This window comes from Aspergillus eucalypticola, assembly GCF_003184535.1.
Source record: "Aspergillus eucalypticola CBS 122712 chromosome Unknown BO83scaffold_19, whole genome shotgun sequence".
Lineage (NCBI taxonomy): Eukaryota > Fungi > Ascomycota > Eurotiomycetes > Eurotiales > Aspergillaceae > Aspergillus > Aspergillus eucalypticola.
Window position 1 is genome coordinate 23,019 of NW_020290293.1, and position 22,381 is coordinate 45,399.

The 22,381-nt window shown below is 36.6% G+C and overlaps 2 protein-coding genes across 2 annotated transcripts; one reads left to right on the forward strand and one right to left on the reverse strand.

Moving 5' to 3' along the window:
* Window positions 1–5,611: 5,611 nt before the first annotated feature.
* On the reverse strand, window positions 5,612–6,795 carry BO83DRAFT_282588 (uncharacterized protein; the record flags this gene model as incomplete). Its single annotated transcript, XM_025527099.1, has 2 exons — window positions 5,612–5,790; window positions 6,720–6,795. Coding segments are annotated over 2 exons (255 nt in total), but the record flags the coding sequence as incomplete, so codon positions are not given.
* Window positions 6,796–20,533: 13,738 nt separating this feature from the next.
* BO83DRAFT_317168 (uncharacterized protein) lies at window positions 20,534–20,695 on the forward strand (the record flags this gene model as incomplete). Its single annotated transcript, XM_025527692.1, has 1 exon — window positions 20,534–20,695. A coding segment is annotated over one exon (162 nt), but the record flags the coding sequence as incomplete, so codon positions are not given.
* Between the last annotated feature and the right edge of the window lie 1,686 nt (window positions 20,696–22,381).

Consider the following 22,381-nt stretch of genomic DNA (forward strand, 5'->3'; position numbering starts at 1 on the left):
GTTGTGCGTGTCTAGTGAGGGATTATGTCTCCTCGTGGAGCCTCGCCAGTAGATCAGTACTCTATCGATGGTTTGTTCGGCTAGAGTCATTATCTTCATATTTAATCCGGCTAGAGATTGTCAATGACGGTGAGTTGATAGTGCTAGATGAGTATTTCGTGATTAATAGCGTGAAAAACATGTTATCAGTAAACGAGGGCTACCGGCCTGTTTCATGATCGCGTGCTACCATGGTTTCTTATTCTTTACACCTGGCTCGAATCAATTGCCCCGGCGGCGGGGCAAGCTAGGAAGTTAGAAAGGAAAACTAGTGCTGTCGTTCTATCCCGCGAGGTTGATGTTATTGTTTCAACCAGGGTAGGATCAGTCGCTGGAGTAGGCTCAGTGATAGCTGGAGTCAGCGGGGTAATACTGTCGTCTGGTAGAAAGGCACGGATCGCAGGGGCTCGATGCCCACGAACCCACGGTGCGGTATTTGTTCTAAAAGCCCAAAGGCTTTTTTCTCATGAGTCTCCACGGGCGCAGACTGACATCTACTCGAAAGGAAGATTACTTCAGTTCTTCCACCCATTCCAGGTTTTCAATGCCTTTAATGCGGGTGTACCTCAAGAGAAGCTTCTGTCCGTCTAATGTATAGCATGCTACAAGACCCTTTATGAAAATAGCCTATGATTCTGTTTGTCCGAACAGAATCACTCTTGTATTGTGTTAGCAGGTATTCCGATCCTGGCGGCGAAGTACCTTTGTACTCTATGTGTGTGTGTGTGTGCGATTCGTCGCGAATTACGCACGCAAGTTGAATAAGCTGGGCACGGGCAGTGACCGGGGCGTCTTAAGAGCCGGCGTTCTGAGTAAATCTCTTCGGGTCTGCGCTCTGCATGTCAGTACTGGTGAGAAGGTGCCAGCTCCCCAGGGTCGTGATTACCACAAGTCGGCCACTGCCCGGAGGCGGAGGGTGTCCCTGGATCTTTTCCTATACTACTGTAGCATCAGGTTTGGATTCATTCGTAGATGTAATCGACTAGCCACGTTTCATCGGGTAATGCAGAGGTTCCTACTGATCTACACAATATCTGTAGTGGTCATCAACGCGGGTTTTCAAATCCAACTGCTCGAAGAGTGGGAATACTGTCATCGCACTTGGTCCCGTAGGCCGCCACGACTTCGAATTCCTTCAGCCATCCCTTGTTCAGGTCGATGGATCAGTTCCACTCATTGTACAGTACCAGATTGATAGGTATATAATCTTAGTCAAGTCGTTGACACACCATAACTAACGTCCCTTTCATGGCCGAATCTTGAGCTAAGTAGTTGGTTAAATACCCGCCTGTTATGTGTTGGTCTGTTTTAGGACCACTGGAACAATAGGAGTCTTCTGCAAGCATGATTGCAGTAAGGATGAACCTAAGGATATCAATAGGACAAACGGAATCTTCCGCATCCCACGGACTGAATGTCTCCATGACAAAAGAGTCATCAGTGACTACCTAGTAGCCACCAAAAGCGGATGGTGTGGCAGGACCCGTCCCCCCGCCATTTCGACGAATTCAAGAGCGAGCGGGGATTTGCCCCAAAGATCGTAGACGATGGTAGAGGTACAAGAGGTTTTGAGCTACCTCTGTGCCTTTTGGCCCCAAGTGGTTATCGTAGAAGTGACATTACTTTACCCGTGTCATAATACTATTAAATGTGGAATCGAGTTTTGATGTAGTCCCAGTCTTTTCAGGCTGGTTTAGGGACTGAGGTATGGTCTGGCCTGGAGCCAGGCACTGTTGTAGCTCATAGCTCGCGGGCTCGTAGCTCGTGGATTCAAAAGAAGTTGACTAGTCCTGCAGCATATTCTGTGAATTGGTGGCTTTTTCCTGGGTGATAACGGTTGAAATCTCCTACTAGAATAGCTTTCGTCGTGCAGTCACATTGCTCCATATGTTTCTAGATGCTTTCTGAATTTCCCCCGTGTTCTCGTGGCCGCTGCTAGCTTCGAAAGCCTCGTGCATCACGACAGGCGGGATGTAGACTGAGATGCTAGGTACTGTAGTCTTGGGTTCAGGATTTGGCTGCTACCACATTGACAGCGGGTACCTCTGCCCTGGATCTGGTGGGCGGCGCCGTTCGGCGGTTACGCTTCCATTTTCAACCGAAGGGCTTGGATATCCCGCAATTTCTCGTTCCGGGTCTGTAGGGGCTGTTGGTAGGCTTTTAGCCCCCTGGATTTTTGCTCTTGCTGTCTTAATCGGCTTGGTCTGCTGCTTGAGTGTCTCTTTAAGAAAATGTCGGATGTTCTGGTTATTCACTCCCAATTTTTGTCACCACAAGTCGCAAATTGGAGTTTGCGATCGCCTCAGTTACTTCTGTGTAGAGATTTCACCTGCAACAGTATCTTGCGAGGGAAATTCTTGGGCGAAAGTCACATGGGGATAATTTCAAATCGGCGATGTGTCTTGCGTGTCCGTGGGACAGGTTTCGGTGTCCCTTACGAGCGGCTTTGCCATCGGGCCGGGGCTAGTTCCGCTCAGGGCAGTGAAATTTGCCACAACAACACAATCATCTGCTATGAACTGGTATCGAAATCAAGGAATATTTCCTCTGTATGCAGGTTTCAGCTAATACATCTCAGATACCGGCACCTGGAGCCACATAATAGGCATTGGAACGAGGCTAGAGTTGTGACTATCCTTAGCGTGAGAAAGAGGTGGAGACAGGAAGTTTTAATAATAGTATCAGGCTAAAAGTAGTATTAGCCTCTTCACTAGTTGGTTTCTCGCAGGAGACAATTCAGAGTTTGTCCTTGTCACGGCATCCTCGAACGAAGCGTGTATATGATATAAGACGTTGGATTGATCGTCAAACATTCAAAAAGATGCCTAATCGCCAGAATTAGCACGTTCCTACAAGGTATGGGGTTGTCCCGCTGATTACTGCAAACTGTTCTCAGGGTCCGAGAGGAAGATCCCTGGGAGGTATCGCAGGATCTATCGGCCTCTGATTTAAACTAACTATTTCTGACAGATAGTAGTATAGATTGGGAACCTATATCGGCATGAATAGTGTCGTTGAATCATCCCTTCCGCGTCTCCTTATACTACACCGTATCGAAGTTTCATCATGGTCTGCTTCATTCACGATTTCAATATAATCAACTCACTGCACCATGAAGCTGCATCATCCCTTCGGGTAATGGAGGGTTATGCGCACGGTTGGTTGACCTTGATAAACGAGAGCCTGTGGCACTAGAGCTGAGACAACTGAAACCACTGTCCGGTCCGGAGGCAATTATGAGGAGCCTTATAAATGCAGCGCGACTTATATTTTGTGATATCCACCACGAGCAAGACCGCTCAGAGCACGCTCGACAGATCACTTCTCAGTGGATGAATGATGGGGCACTAGTCGCTGATAGTTTCGCTGCAACTATGCCCTTCCCCTCGGCGGAAAGAAGCGCATATGGCCGGCAGCATGGGACGACGATATCCTAATCGTGAACGGCAGACCTTCGCATCGTCCCCTGGATCGGCTTGTGGCACCACCTGAAATTTCCAACGAGTAGCCCCGGTCACGGGTAAGGATAAGAGGGAATGGCGGCATATATTTGATGTTTCTTTCATCCATTCTTTTGTTACTCCGTAACTATTTCCTGGCGAAGGTATTGATGATGTTGATTTGGGTTCTTGTGACCTTGTGACTCGCGCTATGGTACGCTACTGATAGCTCTCAGCAGCATCACAGCGCATTCTCTGTTGTTAGAGGGTGGAACGTTTTACCGCATGTAAATATAGTCGAGCTAAGCCGGTGGTAGTTGTTGCTGTGTCCGAATATGAAGAAGTAACAGCTCCTCATTAAGTGTGAACATACCAGGTATGGTGAGTTTCCGAAGCAAGAGATGGTGCTCTCTAGTGCGTCCTGAATCACCCCTAAGAGCTCAGAGTGCCACTTGATTCCGTGTCTAAATATGCAGTACTTGCCGAACGAAGGCTTGGTGCACGAGAAGGATACACACCTGGTACATGACAAGAAACCACAACTTCCGCTTCCACAGACCGCGGTAGCAACATCAACCATATGACTAGCATACAGGGGACTAGGATTCTGGAACCGGAAGATAACATAATTCGTGTCCGGCTTCGTTGACAGAAGGTGTAGGGTATTATATATGTAGACCCTTGTAGTCGTCCGTAGTGGATTGCAATGAAGCAGACGATTGCACCCCACTTTTTACTCGCGGCAATTTCTCAAGACTAGTGATAGATTCGGACTACCCTAACTAAAAACGACGCTCGAATCCTTGGAATAGCTTGCTGTCTCTGTTCGCTAGCTTACTAAACTAAATGTACCTATCAGAGTAAATTGTATTAATTCAGCTTGGCATATACAAGATGAGGAAGAATTACTACGAGCAGCAGACGTAGGCCGAATAGTGTTGTCCGGCTACCGCAAGTGCGAATGAGTATGGTGATCATAGCTTACTCTTCAGATATGGTTTACAGGAAGACGTGTATGTATTGTTAGTATGAGATTTGTTGTCTTTATAATTAAATGTGACGGCTAAGACTATCCGATGTACACAATACACTATGGGACCATATCACATTATGTGATGCTGTTATTGGCCGCGGTCGTCCAATATCCAGTACCTCCCGAGCCACTTCTAGCGCATTATGCCTGGCACGTTCACGTAACAAGTAGTTCAATAGGAGGGTTCGTGGAGATTCGCGGTCTGTTCACATGGACTTACTTGCGGAGGGAACGGGGCAAATGTGCTATAGAACCAGAGGCGGCTAAATATGATAAAGGACTTAAGAGGAATTAAACAATGCTTGAATAAAGAGAAAAAAGAGTACTTTGCTAGCAATATAACAAGCATCCTGTTACAATCACGTGGGGAATACAGATTGAATATACTTTGTAAACAACTGGTTACTGATCACTCCTATTACGGTACATTGATTAAGATATACTAAAATCATGGTCATACGAACCACCGTGAGTATCATAGACTATATATGTTAGTCTATCTATTCTGTCACTCTTCGCTCAAAAACTCCACCAGCATCACGTATAAGGTCTAAGAACGAGGTTTACATTTTAGGCTTTCTTCCTGAGCGGGTGAATTCTCTGAGCAGCCTATTTTCTATCTAGAAACATTGATATTTTGCCTAAATCCCTCTCTGTCCAGTATATATTCGTCTGGTTTGCTTGTCAGTTGTCAGTATGACGGGGCCATGTGCACAGACACTTGAGTGTGTTGTATTTCAAAGCTGACATATAATTATACTACTATTCAGGACGGAGAACTCGCTGGGCAAACTGCTTGAATTACTCTGCCTGATGCTTTCAAGCTATAAGACCAGGGACCGATGCGCATAGGCTAGATAAGAAGTTGAAGGTGCCAGTCTTGCATATCCCTGTTTGATTAACAGCTGATACTTAGTTCTAATAACCAGTTAGTCCTCCGACCCAAGCCTAGAAAATACTGCAATCTCCAGCTGCGTGCTTTTATAGTGCTAGATGCAGGAATGCCAGCAGAAATCTTGCAATACACCTGTGACAAGCTAGTTTCGGAAGGTGCCAAGCGACCTTTACTGTTTTTCTTAAGTCTCAAGGAGACTGTTATATCATGGAAGATTAGTTTCTTGTAGGGATATATGTCAATAATCTCTGCCAGAGGACCCAAATTATAGTATAAGACTTTAGAGTTCCGATCATGCCTCTGGATAGGAAATGAGGCCAGCGGGTGCAGTACTAGACATCTAAAGTATGTCTGCCAATGGTCGTTCTCAAGAAAGTGGATGGCTTTCTACTGCAGGGTGACGAAAGTATGTCTATTATATCTCTGGTGGAGAGTTGCAAATTATCCATGGCGTTGCAATGACTCTGGGCTTGGAATGGGACTGTATGTTGCGTACAGTTACTTACAGGTCATGGCGAGGCATATTTCTTCCATGGTAGATATGTAGAAAATAATCTTAAATAGTAGTTTAGTTAGTAATGCTAGAAGTGGGAATACAGTCAACATATGAAGGTCATCTTCTGGACTATAATCTGTTTTGCTTGGCGAGTTGCCCATCTCCTGAAGAAGCTTTTTAATACTAAGAAGGTTTCCCCCGAAGCGCGGCAGCTTCATTAGTGAGTGTATCATAAGCCGTGGTTATTTGTTTTGGCGGCCCCAGATAATGTAGGAAGGTCGGTGTGATTGAGATCTGTTAGGAATCCTACTAAGGAATGAATATAGCAGGAAAAAAGATAGTCAGTCTCAGGGATTCAGGAAACACTCGATCACGTCATCCAGAGTGCCATTTAAAGTAATCTTGGACCTTATCAAGAAATTAGCTCGATTGTAGGAACCTCACGACCATACGATTTCTCCGATCAGGAGAACTTCCCTTACATCTCTGGCGCATTTTAATAAGTGCTTCAATGGCACCCCGTCACCCCCTCTCAGCGTAACGCACGCCTCTAGCGAAGAACATTTTTATAGCGGTTATTCAATCCCCAAGGGCGCTATCATCGTTCTCAACGTCTGTAAGCATCCCTTCTTTCCATCTTCCCTACTTCATGCCTAACACGAACCAAACCCAGCCCATGACCCAATCAGATACCATGACTCCGAAGCATTTAACCCTGATCGCTTGCTCGGCGGAGAGTCCGAGCCAGACCTGCGGTTATACACATTCGGATTTGGACGACGGATCTGTCCTGGCCAATTGCTCGCTGAGACTTACTGTAGCGCGGGTCTTGGCGATATTGGAGACCCAGAAAGTAGTGAAAGATGGGGAAGAAGTTCCTATTAGAATGGAGTTGTCTTCAGGACAATTAGCCACCCATTTCCTTTCGAGGTGGAATTGAAGCCGAGGTGTAGGGAACATGAGGAACTAGTGGATGCTGTCAATAGGAAGTTTCGAAGGGTCATGCGGAGGAATTCGGGATCTGGTCCGCAATAGTGCTATACTAGATGTGAAGATAAAAATGAGTAAAGGGTCAAAATTTATTGTCTGTCCGAGGTACATGATGAACAAGGATCGGTGCTGCGATTGTATGTTAACGAACCCGCTCGGCGTCTGCCATGACCATGATACGGAACGACTGAACACTATCACGCTCAATTTAACCCAATGCAGGCCTGTTGAGTCGTATTCCACTGCCTTTCGAGGTCCAGTATAGTGTACAGACATCCGAATGGTCGTTGAACGGCGATGGGAAACGTCTGCTCAAACAAATATGTTCTTGGGTCGGTTAGAAAACAGAAACATCTAACCAACCGGGTGACCCTCATGACAAGGGCAATTGAAACGATGCTCACCCCTTGAAGGGATTTACCCTAGTAGACAGTGCAGGTTACTTTTCTTCGTAGTGAGGAGATACTGCGCATAGGGACAAGGTTCATACAGGATGAGCATCGGTAAGACTAGGGTAGTGCGAGTTGCCTCCATACGTGAGTGGTGCAGGCGCGCCCCGGCTACCTATTCCGATATCTCGTCACGTGACTAAGTAGGGACGGACTGCTGTTGGCCAAATTAGGAACGAGGGAGATGGCGTTCAGGCACCGCCACTCGCTGATGGTCCCCGAAAGGCAGGAGGACGATGAGTGGGAGAGGAGACATGCGCAAAAACGAACTAAACTAGAAAGTAAGGGAAACGAGTCAAGCAATGAGTGGAGCATCTGTAGCTACCTAGACCAGCTGCAGGCCTCATAAAGCGCTGTAACGAGTCCGACCTGCCCCATAGCCGCTCCACAAAGAATCAAAGAAAGAGGATAAGTGATGGGCAATTTTCAATAGTAAACCGAGCTAAGGAATCGACGATCATGATTTGAAGAAATGCAGCTGGACCGGCGCACAAATTGACTAACCCGGGCCCACCGCGCGCCACCTTACGCTTGACTGCATCTCTAAAGCAAATCCCGAACGCCACACTTCGGGATTTGCCTCTTCGGGCCTAGATGATGATCATGCCGTGCAGGGTTTCTTTCAGCTGGTCTTCACGCTGTGTATACCAGACTACATCTGTTGGTTTAGCATTAAGGACCCTTCAGATTGGTTCCCCTGAATCTGGAAATTCGATGGCTCTATTGTCAGCACCATTGTTGCTGTTGCTGCTGTTGTTCCTGCTGTCGCAGTTGAGACGGGTCTTGGACACTCCCAAGAAGTTGGTCTAAGGCATGCGTTGGTGGGGGAGACGGTAACGGTAGTATGCTCTGCTAGGCATTGCATGACCTTCTCTTTAGGTAGACGCTTATTTTATCTTTTGTTGTTTGCTCAAAATCCGCTGCCATGTTTCAGGAGGATCCCGAACAGTCTGATGGAAAGAATGAAATCCCAGCTGTGTCACTGGCAGTTACACAGCCTAAGACTGCCAGACCCACGGTCCGCAGGAAGTTCGCCAAACCCCCCGTCAAGGTAGCTTGTTTGGCCTGGTAAGCTAGCCTGCTGACGACCCCCCCCCCTTTCCCCCCCCCAACCTCCTCTTTCTTCCCCTCTCTTTTTCTCTTTCTTTTTTAAGCTTATTGTCATGGACACACCTCGTCTTTCTTTGTCTTTGTCTTTATTTGCTATTGCAGGCCATCTTGCTGTCAACTTATCAGGACTAATATGTAATCTGTATTTATTTATCAGTCATGCTTCAAGAACACGTTGTGATGGACAAGACTCATGTATGAATATAGATATACTATCTGCTTCCCTATCATATAGATTGTCATAAATCTCAAGAACTTTGGATATTCTGTTTTCTAATTTTATTTTTGTTGGCTCATCTTCTTTCTCTTCTTTTCTGTCTTTATAGCTATTCCCTCATTCTGTTATGGTTTGCCGGGCTAGTTTTCGCGCCCCATCTTGCTTGCTAGCAGCAGTCTGATCTTTCTTTGGTAACTTAGAGAATGTGTGCTGATTGTACTTGTTCGGGTTGAAAGTGTTCTAGTAGGAATAAGAGTTGCTCTTATTTGCCCAGTAAAAGGGTTGGTCTAAGGAAGAAGAATAAGCTATTCATAACTGCAGAATCTCAATAAGATGGTGTTGAGGATACTACTGCTATCCTTCCAGTATTTTTGGAATTTGATAATTGTATACTCAGACCCCAGTTACAACTCAAGGGTAGTAACTAACATATATCTAGTATCCGGGATATTCAGCTATTTTGATGTCCTATTAGTTCCCAGGGTAGGGTTAAGAAGCTTTGGCTTTTCCTCTGATATCTATGCTATGTTTATGGATTTCTTTGTTCTATGTATCTATTATAATGCCCATGGCTAAATGGACTCAACCTGTTTATCACCAAACATTCCATCCCGGGCTTTGGTCAGGACATACGGCAGCGAAGATGCCATGTAGGTGTTATTAAATTTCAGTCATGGTTTCACGGTATTCTGACCTGAGATTGCAGTTTTAACGCATACTATGACTTTATTTATAATCAATTTCCCATATTTCTACTAAGGATTGATCCCTGGGCTCCTGATTGGTCCCTAGATTGTGTTGGTATAATCACAGATTTATTAATAGAACAGCTAATGTTTGTCTATAAGCCATGGTCTCCTCTAAGTCTCACAATTTCAGTGATAATGGCACTGGTTCCGCACCTATATAATCCAGAACCATGGGGACCTGTGTCTGTCATCCACTACCACATATTCGCGTACAAGTATGCGTAACTGGTAAATAAAGCTATTAAGTCTAATTACAGGCTTCACGCTCTGTCTTCTAATTCTCCAGAGGTATTATCCAACGCAAGGCCTTTTATCTATCGAGAATATTTCATTCCAAGACACTAGTAGAACTAGAAAGCCTTCTAGCATTTCTTGTGTTTTTGATATATAAATACAAGCAGCGAGGCGATCTCCTTAATATGTGGTATTGTGCTAGTCAGGCACTAGTTATAGTGTTAGACATGTCTCTGTATTCTCTTAGGGAAGAATTTGATGAGTTTGCGGAAGCTTGCCTGAGAGTGTGGTATATGACTGTATGAATCCTTCATATGCATGGTATTATATTACTAATGTCTGTCTATTTACAGTATTATTGTGTTCTTGAAGGTTCTATCATTAGTATTATGGTTAGTACTCCCTACTTTGTGGATTATTGATATTAATGCTTGGCTGCAGCCTCTAGCAATTATTGCTAATAACCCTCAATTTTTTATATCTTATCCGCGATTCTCTGCTGATCCTGCTGTGAGAATATCACTATTGCCTGAAATATGTGAACAGTCGGCTCCTAATGTTGTATAGAGATAGTCCTTATTAATACAAGCTTAGCAAGATCTAATCTTAATAATGCAGTTTATTATTGATTTGAATAGGTGTTTCTCGACGAGGACCTACATGCCATATATTCATGAATAGATGTGGCAACTAGAAGTATGGACAAGCCCCGTCTTAGTATAGTTGAATTTATTTTCGGTATTTCCATAATCTATAGCCTATGATAGTGAAAATGAGTTCACAACAGCTCAAGGTATATGTGCAATATCACGGATTAAGTTATCCAGGTGGGTAGTTTTTAGACACTCCATCCAAGCTTTTCCTGCTACTAACGGCTCTTCAGTGCTTGAATCAGAATACATCAGTTTAGAGCTTTTTTAAATATTCTGGTCCTTGTTAAAAAGCACTGTGAGCTCGCCTCAGTCAATATAAACAGTGCAATGTCTGACAATACCTTCAGAAATGCAGATCTTAAAGTGAAGTTGAAAACTTCAAATATTCATATATCAAAGTTATGTCAGCAGGCATCCAGAGACTATTTATTGTCTATATCTTCAGTAATATCAGATGTTCAGCAGTTTCCATTTGTACAAGAATTTCCATACAGCTTTTAAATACAGTGAAGGTGTGTCCTCAGGGCATCTCTTCTAATTCTATGCATGTTCCATAGCTTACCCCTGCCATAACCGTTCTAAGATGAATTTCGGAATCAACAGGGGTTGCATATGCTACCGAATCAGCTACCACGTACTATATAGTATATTAAAGCAGTGATATCAGAGGGATTTGGTCACGTAACTATATCACCTAGCATACCAACCATCCCTTCAACACGCGCCTCGCTGCGCGGTTTTTTAGAACAATAAAACAACATACACTTTACCTCTAGATTTTTGCTTCCTGCTAGCAGAGCTTTTCCAACATGATCCTTACAACACATGCCTTGAGGGGGAGTAGTCATGACTTACCCCGTCTGTTTGACTGATATGTCCAGTATTATCCATATTCTAAGTATACACTTGTATCCTGCATGGATGCTACAGTTCCTGGCGATTCATAGATACTTCCTGATAATAATAATAACACTTAGTTTCTACCATAGACCTTTTGATACTTCCTACTCTGTAACAAAGTTTATGCCTGAAACGATACGCGAGAAGAAATAACTGTGGATAAAAGTTATTTAAAAAAATAAAAGTAAATTACTAGAGAGAACTTCTTGATAAAGCAGGTCAAGACCATTATGGGAAGCAGCCACCTATATATGCCCGCGAGATATATATATAAGCATCCTGATAATCTAACTGGGCATAGAGGAGGTAATTGACAACTAAGAAAAATAAATATATTTCTTGATATCTTCTTTCTAAAGATTGCAGAATCTGAAATAGGAGGAGTTAACAGCCCCTTGAAAAAACTACTATAAAAGCTAATTACAGAATATGATATGTACTACTCACTTCAAGTTGCCAAGGGAGCAATAGCCCCAGGCAGAGACAGGATTTATAGAAATATTTCTGGATATTTCTGAAAGAGAATATTACCACTGTTTTAGTTAAATTATTAAATGATGAGATTATTAATACTCTTTACAGTGTTCTTGCCTGGGCGCTTCTCCTTTCTTCCAGCACCCGGCAGGCTTTAGAGACAACTGGTATTAACTGAAATTAATAATTTCGGGCAGATCAGTCCTTTCTGAGAGCACCAGATCCTCATTTTCCCAAGAAATTTTAAAATCTTATTATTACTATTAGTAGGCCGTCTCTTACCCGGGTATCAGATAGGATTATCTTTGTCTAAGCCTTCCTGAGTATTTTTGAAGAAAGATTCCATGTCAGTTAGTTAAGGATAGTTTATTAATATATAATCTCTTGCAACAGCCCCTTCAACACCATGACACATTTAAAAGAATATACTGAAGTATATATCCTATACTTTACAATTATATAGACTTCAGCTGGATCCAAGTCCAGCAACTCCCAGACTCTTAATAGAAATACTTATATCTATGGGTAGGCATTGATCCTTCCGAGAATTCAGGGCCAGTAGGTACCGTATAGAATCATATATACTGACCTAGACATGACAATAGCAGCACTAGTTACAGATATATCAGGCAGCACTTCCGACCTGAGTAGTAAACTAGTATAAAAGCTATTATACTTTGATTAATAGATTATCTACAGTATATATATACATCAATAAGACAGGATGAAAGAAAGAGTTATATTAATTAAAAATATTAAAACAGTCCTAACTCCCGGCACCTTATCCCAGAATTCATATAACAGAAAGATAAGGACTCTTGAAGAGCGAAAAGTACTGCAAGTAAATAAAAAAGTTTTAACTCTTATAAGAATAGTCTGGGACCAATATAAGTAGTAGTTACAGAGACTGAGGCAGATTATAAATCCTGCGGCAATTAGAGTCCAGGGACTTAATTTACCCCCGGCATCTACAGCTGGCCATCTTGAAAGCCCCCTAATACTTGTTGTTAATAACAGCACCGTGCCCTGCGGAATCTGGAAGCAAAAGAGTGTTGTGATATTAGTCCAAGATTAGTAACAAAGATGATGTAAGTATCTACAGTTGCCTGCCCGACTTTCCCAAGCTAGGATTTATATCTCAAGCATTAACCATACTGCTACTAGCTAGATCTGATCTTCCGGGCATTAATCCGCTCAACCATCAGATTACCTTCGCCCGTGGGTCTAGATTAGTACTAGACACTACGCGCACCCGCCTCTAAGTGGTTAAATCTGCTCAGCAACAGTCTGTCCTCAAAATTCTGGAAGACAAGAGACAACAGTGGAAGCAGCAATAACACAAGAATCAATATTACAAGCACTATCTACACTTTTCTCTTAAATCTAACCGCTGTGGAAATCAACATGTTACAGGCACTGTTGCTACTTCAATTTTTCAAGCCTGAAGTGAACCTGGTCGGCCACCCTCACATTTAGAAAGCAGTCCAGGAGCTACGTGATGCGCTACACGAAGCACAAAAGCTGGAGACAGTGGCACAGTATAGATAGAAGAAGCAATAGAATATACCACATATAAGATTTCCTTCGTCCCCGTAGATATATTATGCAATGGGGACCACAAGCTTCAGATTTATCAGTCAAAAAATATACATACAGTCCTACCTGGTATATCACGGAAAGATTTTCGTATATGAGAGAAAAAATAAGAAAGATAATAGAGGCTAGATAACAGACAGAATTAATTCTTATATTCTTTTTACTAATAAGCATATAATCTTTTTATGTGCTCGCACCAACCCCAGTGCTTACGCGCATACATATTTTTCTTGCCGTAGATATAATACCATGTTCTTTAACATAGGATACACCCTTCCCACCCATATTCGCCGCTTCAGAAACTGCGCGACCTGGTCCATAGCATCCAGTCCGAGACACAGAAAGACACCAATAACCTGGTTAAAAGTAACTGGCCTGTTATTTAGTCGCCCCAGCCAGAGTGCCCGCCACTATCATCACTCCATGGGCAACTCCAGTCTATCAGCTGTAGAGTAAAGAATATCGCCCAGCCAGGTTTCAAGAATTCCTGAATAGGTCGGAGCTGTCGACTGACATACCTCTGCTACAAGACAAAGAGGTCTAAGAGCCCTGCATGAGATATACTCAATATAATCAAGCACCGCGGCTGAAGTGGGAAGCTTGCAGAGCAAATTTCTTAATCATATCTTGCCCGAAGCATATATTATATATACCAAGCTATATGAGGACTTATGACAGTTGGCAGAGACAAAGCTAAATACAAATTCTGGCAGATGGATAATATCTCACCAGTCTAACAAGAATATAATTACACTTGGTTCATACTTTTAAGAAAGCAGATACAGAATATAGTAATATATTTTAAATAAATATAAAAGTCTTGCTTTTATAATATTTTATTAATTTTCCAGGCCTTTTTCTTTGTTCAGAAGACCTTATCGCCCAATATAAGAACTGGTATATAAATTATAGATAGCCTGACTTTATATAGACTCATTTAACTGATAACTTTTATAATAAATATTATCAGAACTCCTTCCAGTGTTCTCAAGATAGATATATTATATATAAAAGGCATGAAAAAAACATACCCTTGAGTATCTACTTTTCTATATTAAGTATAGGCACCATTATTCTTAAGAAAAATTATATACATGGAACATTGCCTATAACCATACGCAGGCCACCACTGAGCATGATATAATATATCTACTAAATTCCTATCATGTGACCCGATGACAAAGGTGGCCATGAAGAGAATAATATTCTAAATACTGTGATGGCAAGACATGACAGAGGCACATGACATAGTTTTCACTTACTTTATTTATTCTGTTTGCTTCATCTTGCTTATTTATCTTTATAATTTATATATGTCTCCTCATACTCCTTTCCTTTCCCCTCTCATGTTTAATATTTTAGTTTAGATACTCCAAATATAAGTATTTAATTAGCACTTATATAATATTAAATATCACAGCTATTTATCCTTTCTTTAACAAACACTGCAAGCAGCCAGCTATCTAGTAAAACTACCAGTATCTATCCGACACATACTTGGCAACACTAAAACAGCCAAAACAGAACAGCCTGAACTAAATCTTTAAAAAAACCACTGACTAATAATCTCTTTAAATTATAATAACTAGAGAAAGCCAGGCTGGCTTTACTTTATATAAAAAAAACCTAAAACAACACCTAACTATTTTATTAAATAAAGAAACCAACAACTATAAAAAAATTATCCAGAAAAAATTTAGTAAAATATATAAAAAAATTTAAAAAAGATTTTTAATCTAGTTCTTAATTTTATAGATAAAATAAAATTAAAACTAAATATTATAACTGACAAGCACAATATACTTACCCAGAAATAGAATAAACTAATTAAAAAATATAATAATATTCTCCAAAAATATAATATATAAACAATATTAATAATATATTATATTATCTATAATAACTAGGGAGCTGAGATCTTTGAATTTAAGAAATTTCTAAAAATTTCTGATTTTTTAATATTTAGTAATAGAAAGACTCTGGCTTTCAAAAACTAGTTAATTATAATATAATAAAAACTAAAAGCTAATACAGACTATCTAACTATATTAATTATTTAATACACGTACATGAACAATCACTGTAAAGAAGATATTTAAAAATATCTAATATTTTAATTTTATTCTAAAGTAACTGACTCTTATAAGAATACTATTAATATATTAAAGTATTTAAAAATAATCTTTACTAATTTAAATAAAGCTTATAATACCTGGTATTAATATTAAAAACTAAAAATAATATCTGGAAAAAAATTTTATAATTTTATCTTTATATTTCAGTACCTGACTATGAAAGCTGGTATTATCAAGATTTACTAGAAAAATAATTTATATCAGTAACTATCTTCTAAACTAAGAGAAATAACTATAATCTAGTTTATAAATAATAAAATAAATTTTAATTAATTTATTAAATTCTGTACTAGTGCTTCAAATCTTATTAATCAGATAATAAAGTAATCTGATAAAACTGATTTATTATCTTATTATATTTTATTAATTATTTTAAATATTATTATTCTTACTGTTTCTGTTTTTACTAGTATTTAAATCTTTTAAATCACTAGTTATATCTTAAGTCTGAAGCCCGAGGACTGTATCTATATAATAATTAAAAAATAATATTTTATTTATCAAAAATAAAATTATCTAGTCAAGAATTACCTGAAAAAGAAGATAACCTAGATTAAATAACTAGAAATTATAAAAAAAATAAATAAATAAAAAATAATATTTAAAAAAAATCTTTTTTCTAGATAAAATAAAAATTTATTTAAGTATATTAGACTTACAGACTCTGCTAGACTAAGAAAATAAAAGTTTTATAATAAATATTTTAATATTAAAAAATAAACTAGCAGTATCTATCTATATTTTAACAGATATTAGAGTAAACATATTCATATATATAAATATTAATTTTATAATTAAACTAATATACTAATTCCAAAATAAAATAATCCCTCTAATAACTAGATATATTATAATAGAATTTAACAGAAAAATTATTATATCTTTAATATATACTATTTACTTTAATTTTATTATTAATAAATAATAATTTAATAATATATCCTTTCTAATTCTTAATCTCAGTCAATATAATATTATACTAGATATAATATAGTTCACAAAATATAGGATCTTATTAAATTATTAATATTATTAATTTATTTAGCCTGACCAGCTCTTGTTATAAGATAAAATCAGAGCAGGCTTATTATACCAGATTCTATAAAATATTCTAAATTAGTATTCTATAAATTAAAGCCACCAGCAGAACATTACCCACTGGAATAAATATTTTTAAAAAATATTAAAACTATTATATCTTATACTAGTTCTAAAATATAAATTTATATTTTTATAAATCTCCCAGAGCTCTCCGCAGGAAGTATTAACTAAGATAAATTATAATATTAATAATTAAAATTTCTAGTACTAGCAGTTTATACTACTTCCAAGATCTCGCAGTAAGAATATATTAAATAAAATTAAAATAATATTAATTAAGATTATTATATTCTATAAATATCTTTAGAACTAAAAGTTTAAGATATTTATTATATTCTTAAATATAATTAAAAAGATAATTTTAAAAAAATAAAATTTTATAAACTAAGATTCTAAAATAATAAAAAAAAATAAATTAAATAAATTTTATTTATATATTATTATAATTTAATAAATATTTTTTTAAAAAGAAAATTAGATACTCTTCTATTATTCTATCTTTATAATTACTAGATAAAATTAAAAAAAAAAAATCTGCTGGAAGCAGCTTCTTTATATAAAATAATTCTAGAAAAACTTAAGACTGCCTAATAATATATTATTAAGAATCTTAAAAAAGAGATTTATTATTTTTAATATTATATTATTTATCTTCTTTATTCTTATAGTATAGAAGCCCGGAGGAGGACTATATCTATATATTAATTATTAAAAATTAAATATATTAATCTATAAAGATTCCTATCTAATTCTACTTATTAATAAGATAATAGACCAGTTGAAGAATACTAAGATCTTTATTAAATTTAATATTTATTAAGAATTTTACTAAATTTATATAGATCTTGGTTCTGAGAATCTGACAATATTCCATACTTATTATAAAATCTATAAATACTATGTACTATTATTTAATTTTACTAACAGTCTGGCTGCTTTCTAATAACTTATTAATAAGGTTCTTATAGATTTCCTGGATAAGTTTATTACTATTTATATCAACAATGTGTTAATCTTCAGTGAAAATAAAGCTGAATATAAATTTTATATATATCAGATTCTAAAGTATCTTTATGCTGCCAGTCTCTAGGCTGCTATCTATAAATATAAGTTTTATATAATAAAAATAAAGTTCCTAGGCTTTATAATTTTTATTAATAATATATATATAGATTTAGTTAAAACTGCTGTAATTACTGAGTAATAGTATTTTATAATTATTAAAAAAATCTAGTTCTTCTTAAACTTCTGTAACTTCTATTATTAATTTATAAAAAAATACAGTTAAATTATAAAATTTATAATCTAATTAATCCAGAAAGATATTTTTTTTATATAAAATAATATTTATAAGAAAGTCTTCTAGACTTTAAAAAAGATTCTAATATTTATATTTATATTAATATACTATAACCCCTCTAGGTCTACACGGGTGGAAACTAATATTATTAATAAGATAATAATAAAAGTCTTTTTTTAATAAATTAATAAAATATAATATTTTATAATTTATTACTTTAAGACTATATCCCTACCCGAATATAATTATAATATTTATAATAAAAAATTATTAGTAATTATATAAGCTCTGGCAGAGTAGCATACTGAGCTAAAGAATTTATAATAACTAAAAAAATTTAATATTCTTATAGATTACTAAATCTTAAAGTATTTTATAACTACTAAAAAGCTTAATATCTAATAAATCTATTAAATAAAAATATTTTTTTATTATTATTTTATTATCTATTACTGTTTAGAAAAAAATAATATTCTAACTAATTATCTTATTTATAAAAAATCTACTACTAGATAATCTAGAGACCATTATTTTTAGATATTATTAAAATTAAATTAATTAAAGCCAAAAATTATTCTTAAACTCCAGTCTATATTTTTTAAATTTACTATAATAGTAATTCCTGTGAAGCTGAATCTCTATATAATTAATTATATATTAAATATTAACTATATTTATCCGTCTTTAGAGCCTCTCCGAGAGAAAGTATAATAATCAGATAATAAGTTTTTTTTAAAAAATAAATTATTATTATATTAAAATTAACTAGTAGTCTCTGATAAGAAAGACCTTCAGATATAATTATTAAATAAAATTTATTATTAATTATTACTTATATACTCTGGATACACAAAGATAATAGCTCTTATAAAATATCAGTATTACTGGAATACCTGGAACAGGAATATCTGATATTATATAAATAATTATTTAATATATAAATATAAGAATATTTATTATAATTTATTTTTAAATCTACTCCATCTCTTACTAATCTTGATATATTTATAATAATATATTTTAATAGATTTTCACTTCTTTCTAAAAGATTATTACAGCTATAATATAGTTTTTATTATAATAGATTATTTTAATAAGTATATAGTCTCCATCCTGTATACTAAGTAACTATTTATATAAAATATAATACATCTATTTATAGACTAGATATATACCTGGACAGGGCTACTGGATATAATTATCTCTGATTAAAAAAATCAGTTTATAGCTAACTTCTAGAATAAATTTTATAGAATCTTATAAATTAAATTAAAGCTTTCTACTATATACTACTTCTAAACTGATGAACAGATAAAGATTATTAATTAATATATAATCTAGCAGCTCATCCCGTTTATTAACTATTTCTAGAATAACTAGTTAAAATTATTATTTCTGATTAATTTCACCGCTGCTGCTCTCCCGTACGAATCTACTGGATTATTACTGTTTATAGTAGAGAGAGACTATAAGTCTAGAATATTATTTAATTAAATATTACCCACGGATCTTCCACCGCATATAATTACCCGGAATCAGATATAAAAATTTATCTATCAGATAAAATAGATCTAGCTCTTTATACAGGAGAATATTCAAGAGATTTAAGACTAATAAATCTAGTAAATAAACTATTAATATTATCTAGAAAAATTTAATATCAGTAATAAAATCTTTATTAATATAAGAAATTAATATTAGGGCCAGCCTTTATATAAATTCTCTGAAAATTAGTATAGACTAGTTCTGATTATTAATAAAATAAAAAATATATATAAAATTTATCTTTCTAAGAATATACAAGTACATTTAATCTTTTATTCTAAAAAATTATATCTATAAAATTCTTTAAATATCCTATCTGACTAGATTCAAGACGCTGCTGTTCCTATTAAAGTTAATAATTAAATAAAATAGAAAATTAAAGAGATACTAGCTAATTAGCTGTATTATAACTGTTTATAATACAGGATTAAATGGCTTGCTTCAGATAAAGCAGATTATATATAATATCCAGCTAGAAACTTTAAGAATACTCTATTCTATTTATAAGATTATTATATTAAATATTCCACCTGCCCTGGACTCCCTAAGCAACTGCCGCAGTGGCTAGCTGCCGCTGAGGCTGATAAGTTCGCGCTGGATTATAAAGATGACGATGTGCCCCTGGTTAAGGACAACCAGTCTTAAAGAGAGGGATAATATAATAACAAGATATGATAAAAATATATAATATAATTTTTATTTACTTTATTTATTCTGTTTACTTCGCCTCGCTTGCTTATTTTTGTGGTTTATATATATTTCCTTATACTCCTTTCCTTTCTCCTCTCATGTTCAATATTTTAGTTTAGACACTCCGAATATGAGTATTTGATTGGTGCTCACAAATACCCGGACATTCACTTTTCTCGATTAGTTAAAGTTGGGAAGCCTCAGTATCATGAAAATTATATAATACATTACCATGCATAATAGAATCTGGTAAAATATATCATAGTCTAGTCAAGTTGCTCCTTTGAGCAACAAGTTAAGCAATTTATACAGTAATTAAATAGAAATACTCACTGTAACTAAATATCTCTGGGGGTTGTGGTGCATCAGGTATATCATTTAAGATAACATATATAGTATATAGATATAGTATATTTAAAAAGTGACTTTCTAATAGTAGAACAAGATTATACTGGAAAAAGCTATATACTATATCCTTAACTAAGTACAGATATCTGCTGTTTCTAATCCCCTGGGGCCAATTAATATGGCTAAATCCTACTTCATATACGGAGCTGGCAAGATCTGCTATATACTTATCATGGCCTTGGTAGCAGGGAAGAGCCTATACCTGAGATTGAGTGTTATAAAAGAATATATCAGATTATAAAGTCCGAGTAAGAATATCTATTCCTCGGAAGCCTTGCACCGGGACCTCTAACCAGCCAATATTCTATGGAATACTAAACTAGATAAGTCCTGATCATTGACTTTCACTGCTTGGGAGTACCGACCGATGAAGGAAGGCAGGCGGAGTCATATAGAAAATATCATCTATTAAAGCTGGAGTCGCATGTGACTTGGTCACATGCTGTACAAGGGGGCAATGTAGACCTTGTTAAAATATAGATTAGATTAGGTTTTCATATTCTGAGCCTGCCTGTTGAGTATCACAGTGGCTGAACTCTATAGTAGAAATAGAAATTAGATATATATATTATCCTGCCTATATAAAAGAGAACTCTCTTTAAATCAAATAATTAGACTTAATCTATTCTTAGTTCAACACCATGGGCGGGCTCAGAATATGGGAAACCTAATCCAACCCGTGTTTTAGCAAGGTCTAGCTGTAACTTAAATTACTAGACCATTATTTTCCTTTTCTTTCTTGTATGGGACTTTATGACTGCCCATGATATTTTCTGCCATGTCTGGGCAAACACCGCACATCTCTGTTGAATATAAGAGTTAACATGTATTTAACAGATACAATTAAGCATAATTGTTCTAAGCCATGACTGCTGCACTTATCTTCTATATAAATGGCAGAGCTAGATCTATTTGCCTTATCAGTAATATTCCACAGTAGTGCTTGGTAATAGATCCACTCTGTATTTTTTAAATATATAATACAAATCGCACTCCCTTCTTCTATCTCCCAGCCAGCAGATCCATCCTCCCACACAAATTAGACTTCTCTTATTCCATCCCCTTCTAAGCCCAGCTAGATAAGTCTCCACGACTGGTGCAGTCCTATACTATGGAGCAAAAACTATAAATCATGATCTAAATGCATGGACTTTCACGTCCAGTTAGTCACCATGCCTAGATATGCTTAGGTGTGGTAACCAGCAAAAAAGTGGCTTAGTAGTATGGGAATTAGCTGCAGATATAATGTAATGATAACTGGAAAAGGGCTGCAGCAAAAAAAAAAAAAGATATACTAAAAAATTAAAATAAGAGCCAGACTTGGGATCTGAACTTGTAGTTATAAAAAACAAAAGAATCCACTTCTCAGCCGAGCCCCATACTGGTCTTCAGCGAGAACAAGGACTGCCAATCAAATATCATACCCTAGCACAAGATCCTAGCGTAGCGGCCGGGGATGTGGATAGTACCATTCCCACATATTGCTTCCACTGGGGTTGATATAAGGATTATTCCCCACATAGAGAACCTCGTGATGAACTTTCCAATAAACAGAAAAATCCGCCAATCAATTCCTTTAGGTTCATGATATGGGAGGAATAAGACAACATGTCACAGATTAACCCCTGCTTAAATCTAGAGGTCAGACTAAAAAGCTGGGGGAAAGAGACCAGGCATATTAATCAAGATAATACCACAGACTTTCACAGAGCTCATAACTCTGCAGCATCTCATAATTATCAACTATATCGTAACTATGTCTTATCACAAATGAAGCGGGCCGCGCGTGATAAATCTCAATTTTACTGTCTAAGATCCGCATCGTCAAATCACTCACTACTGGGATAGTATATCTATAAAACTTCCGGGCAGCGAGGCCCTGAAACCCCTTATACCAGATTTCTAAAAATATTATTCCAGTATGATA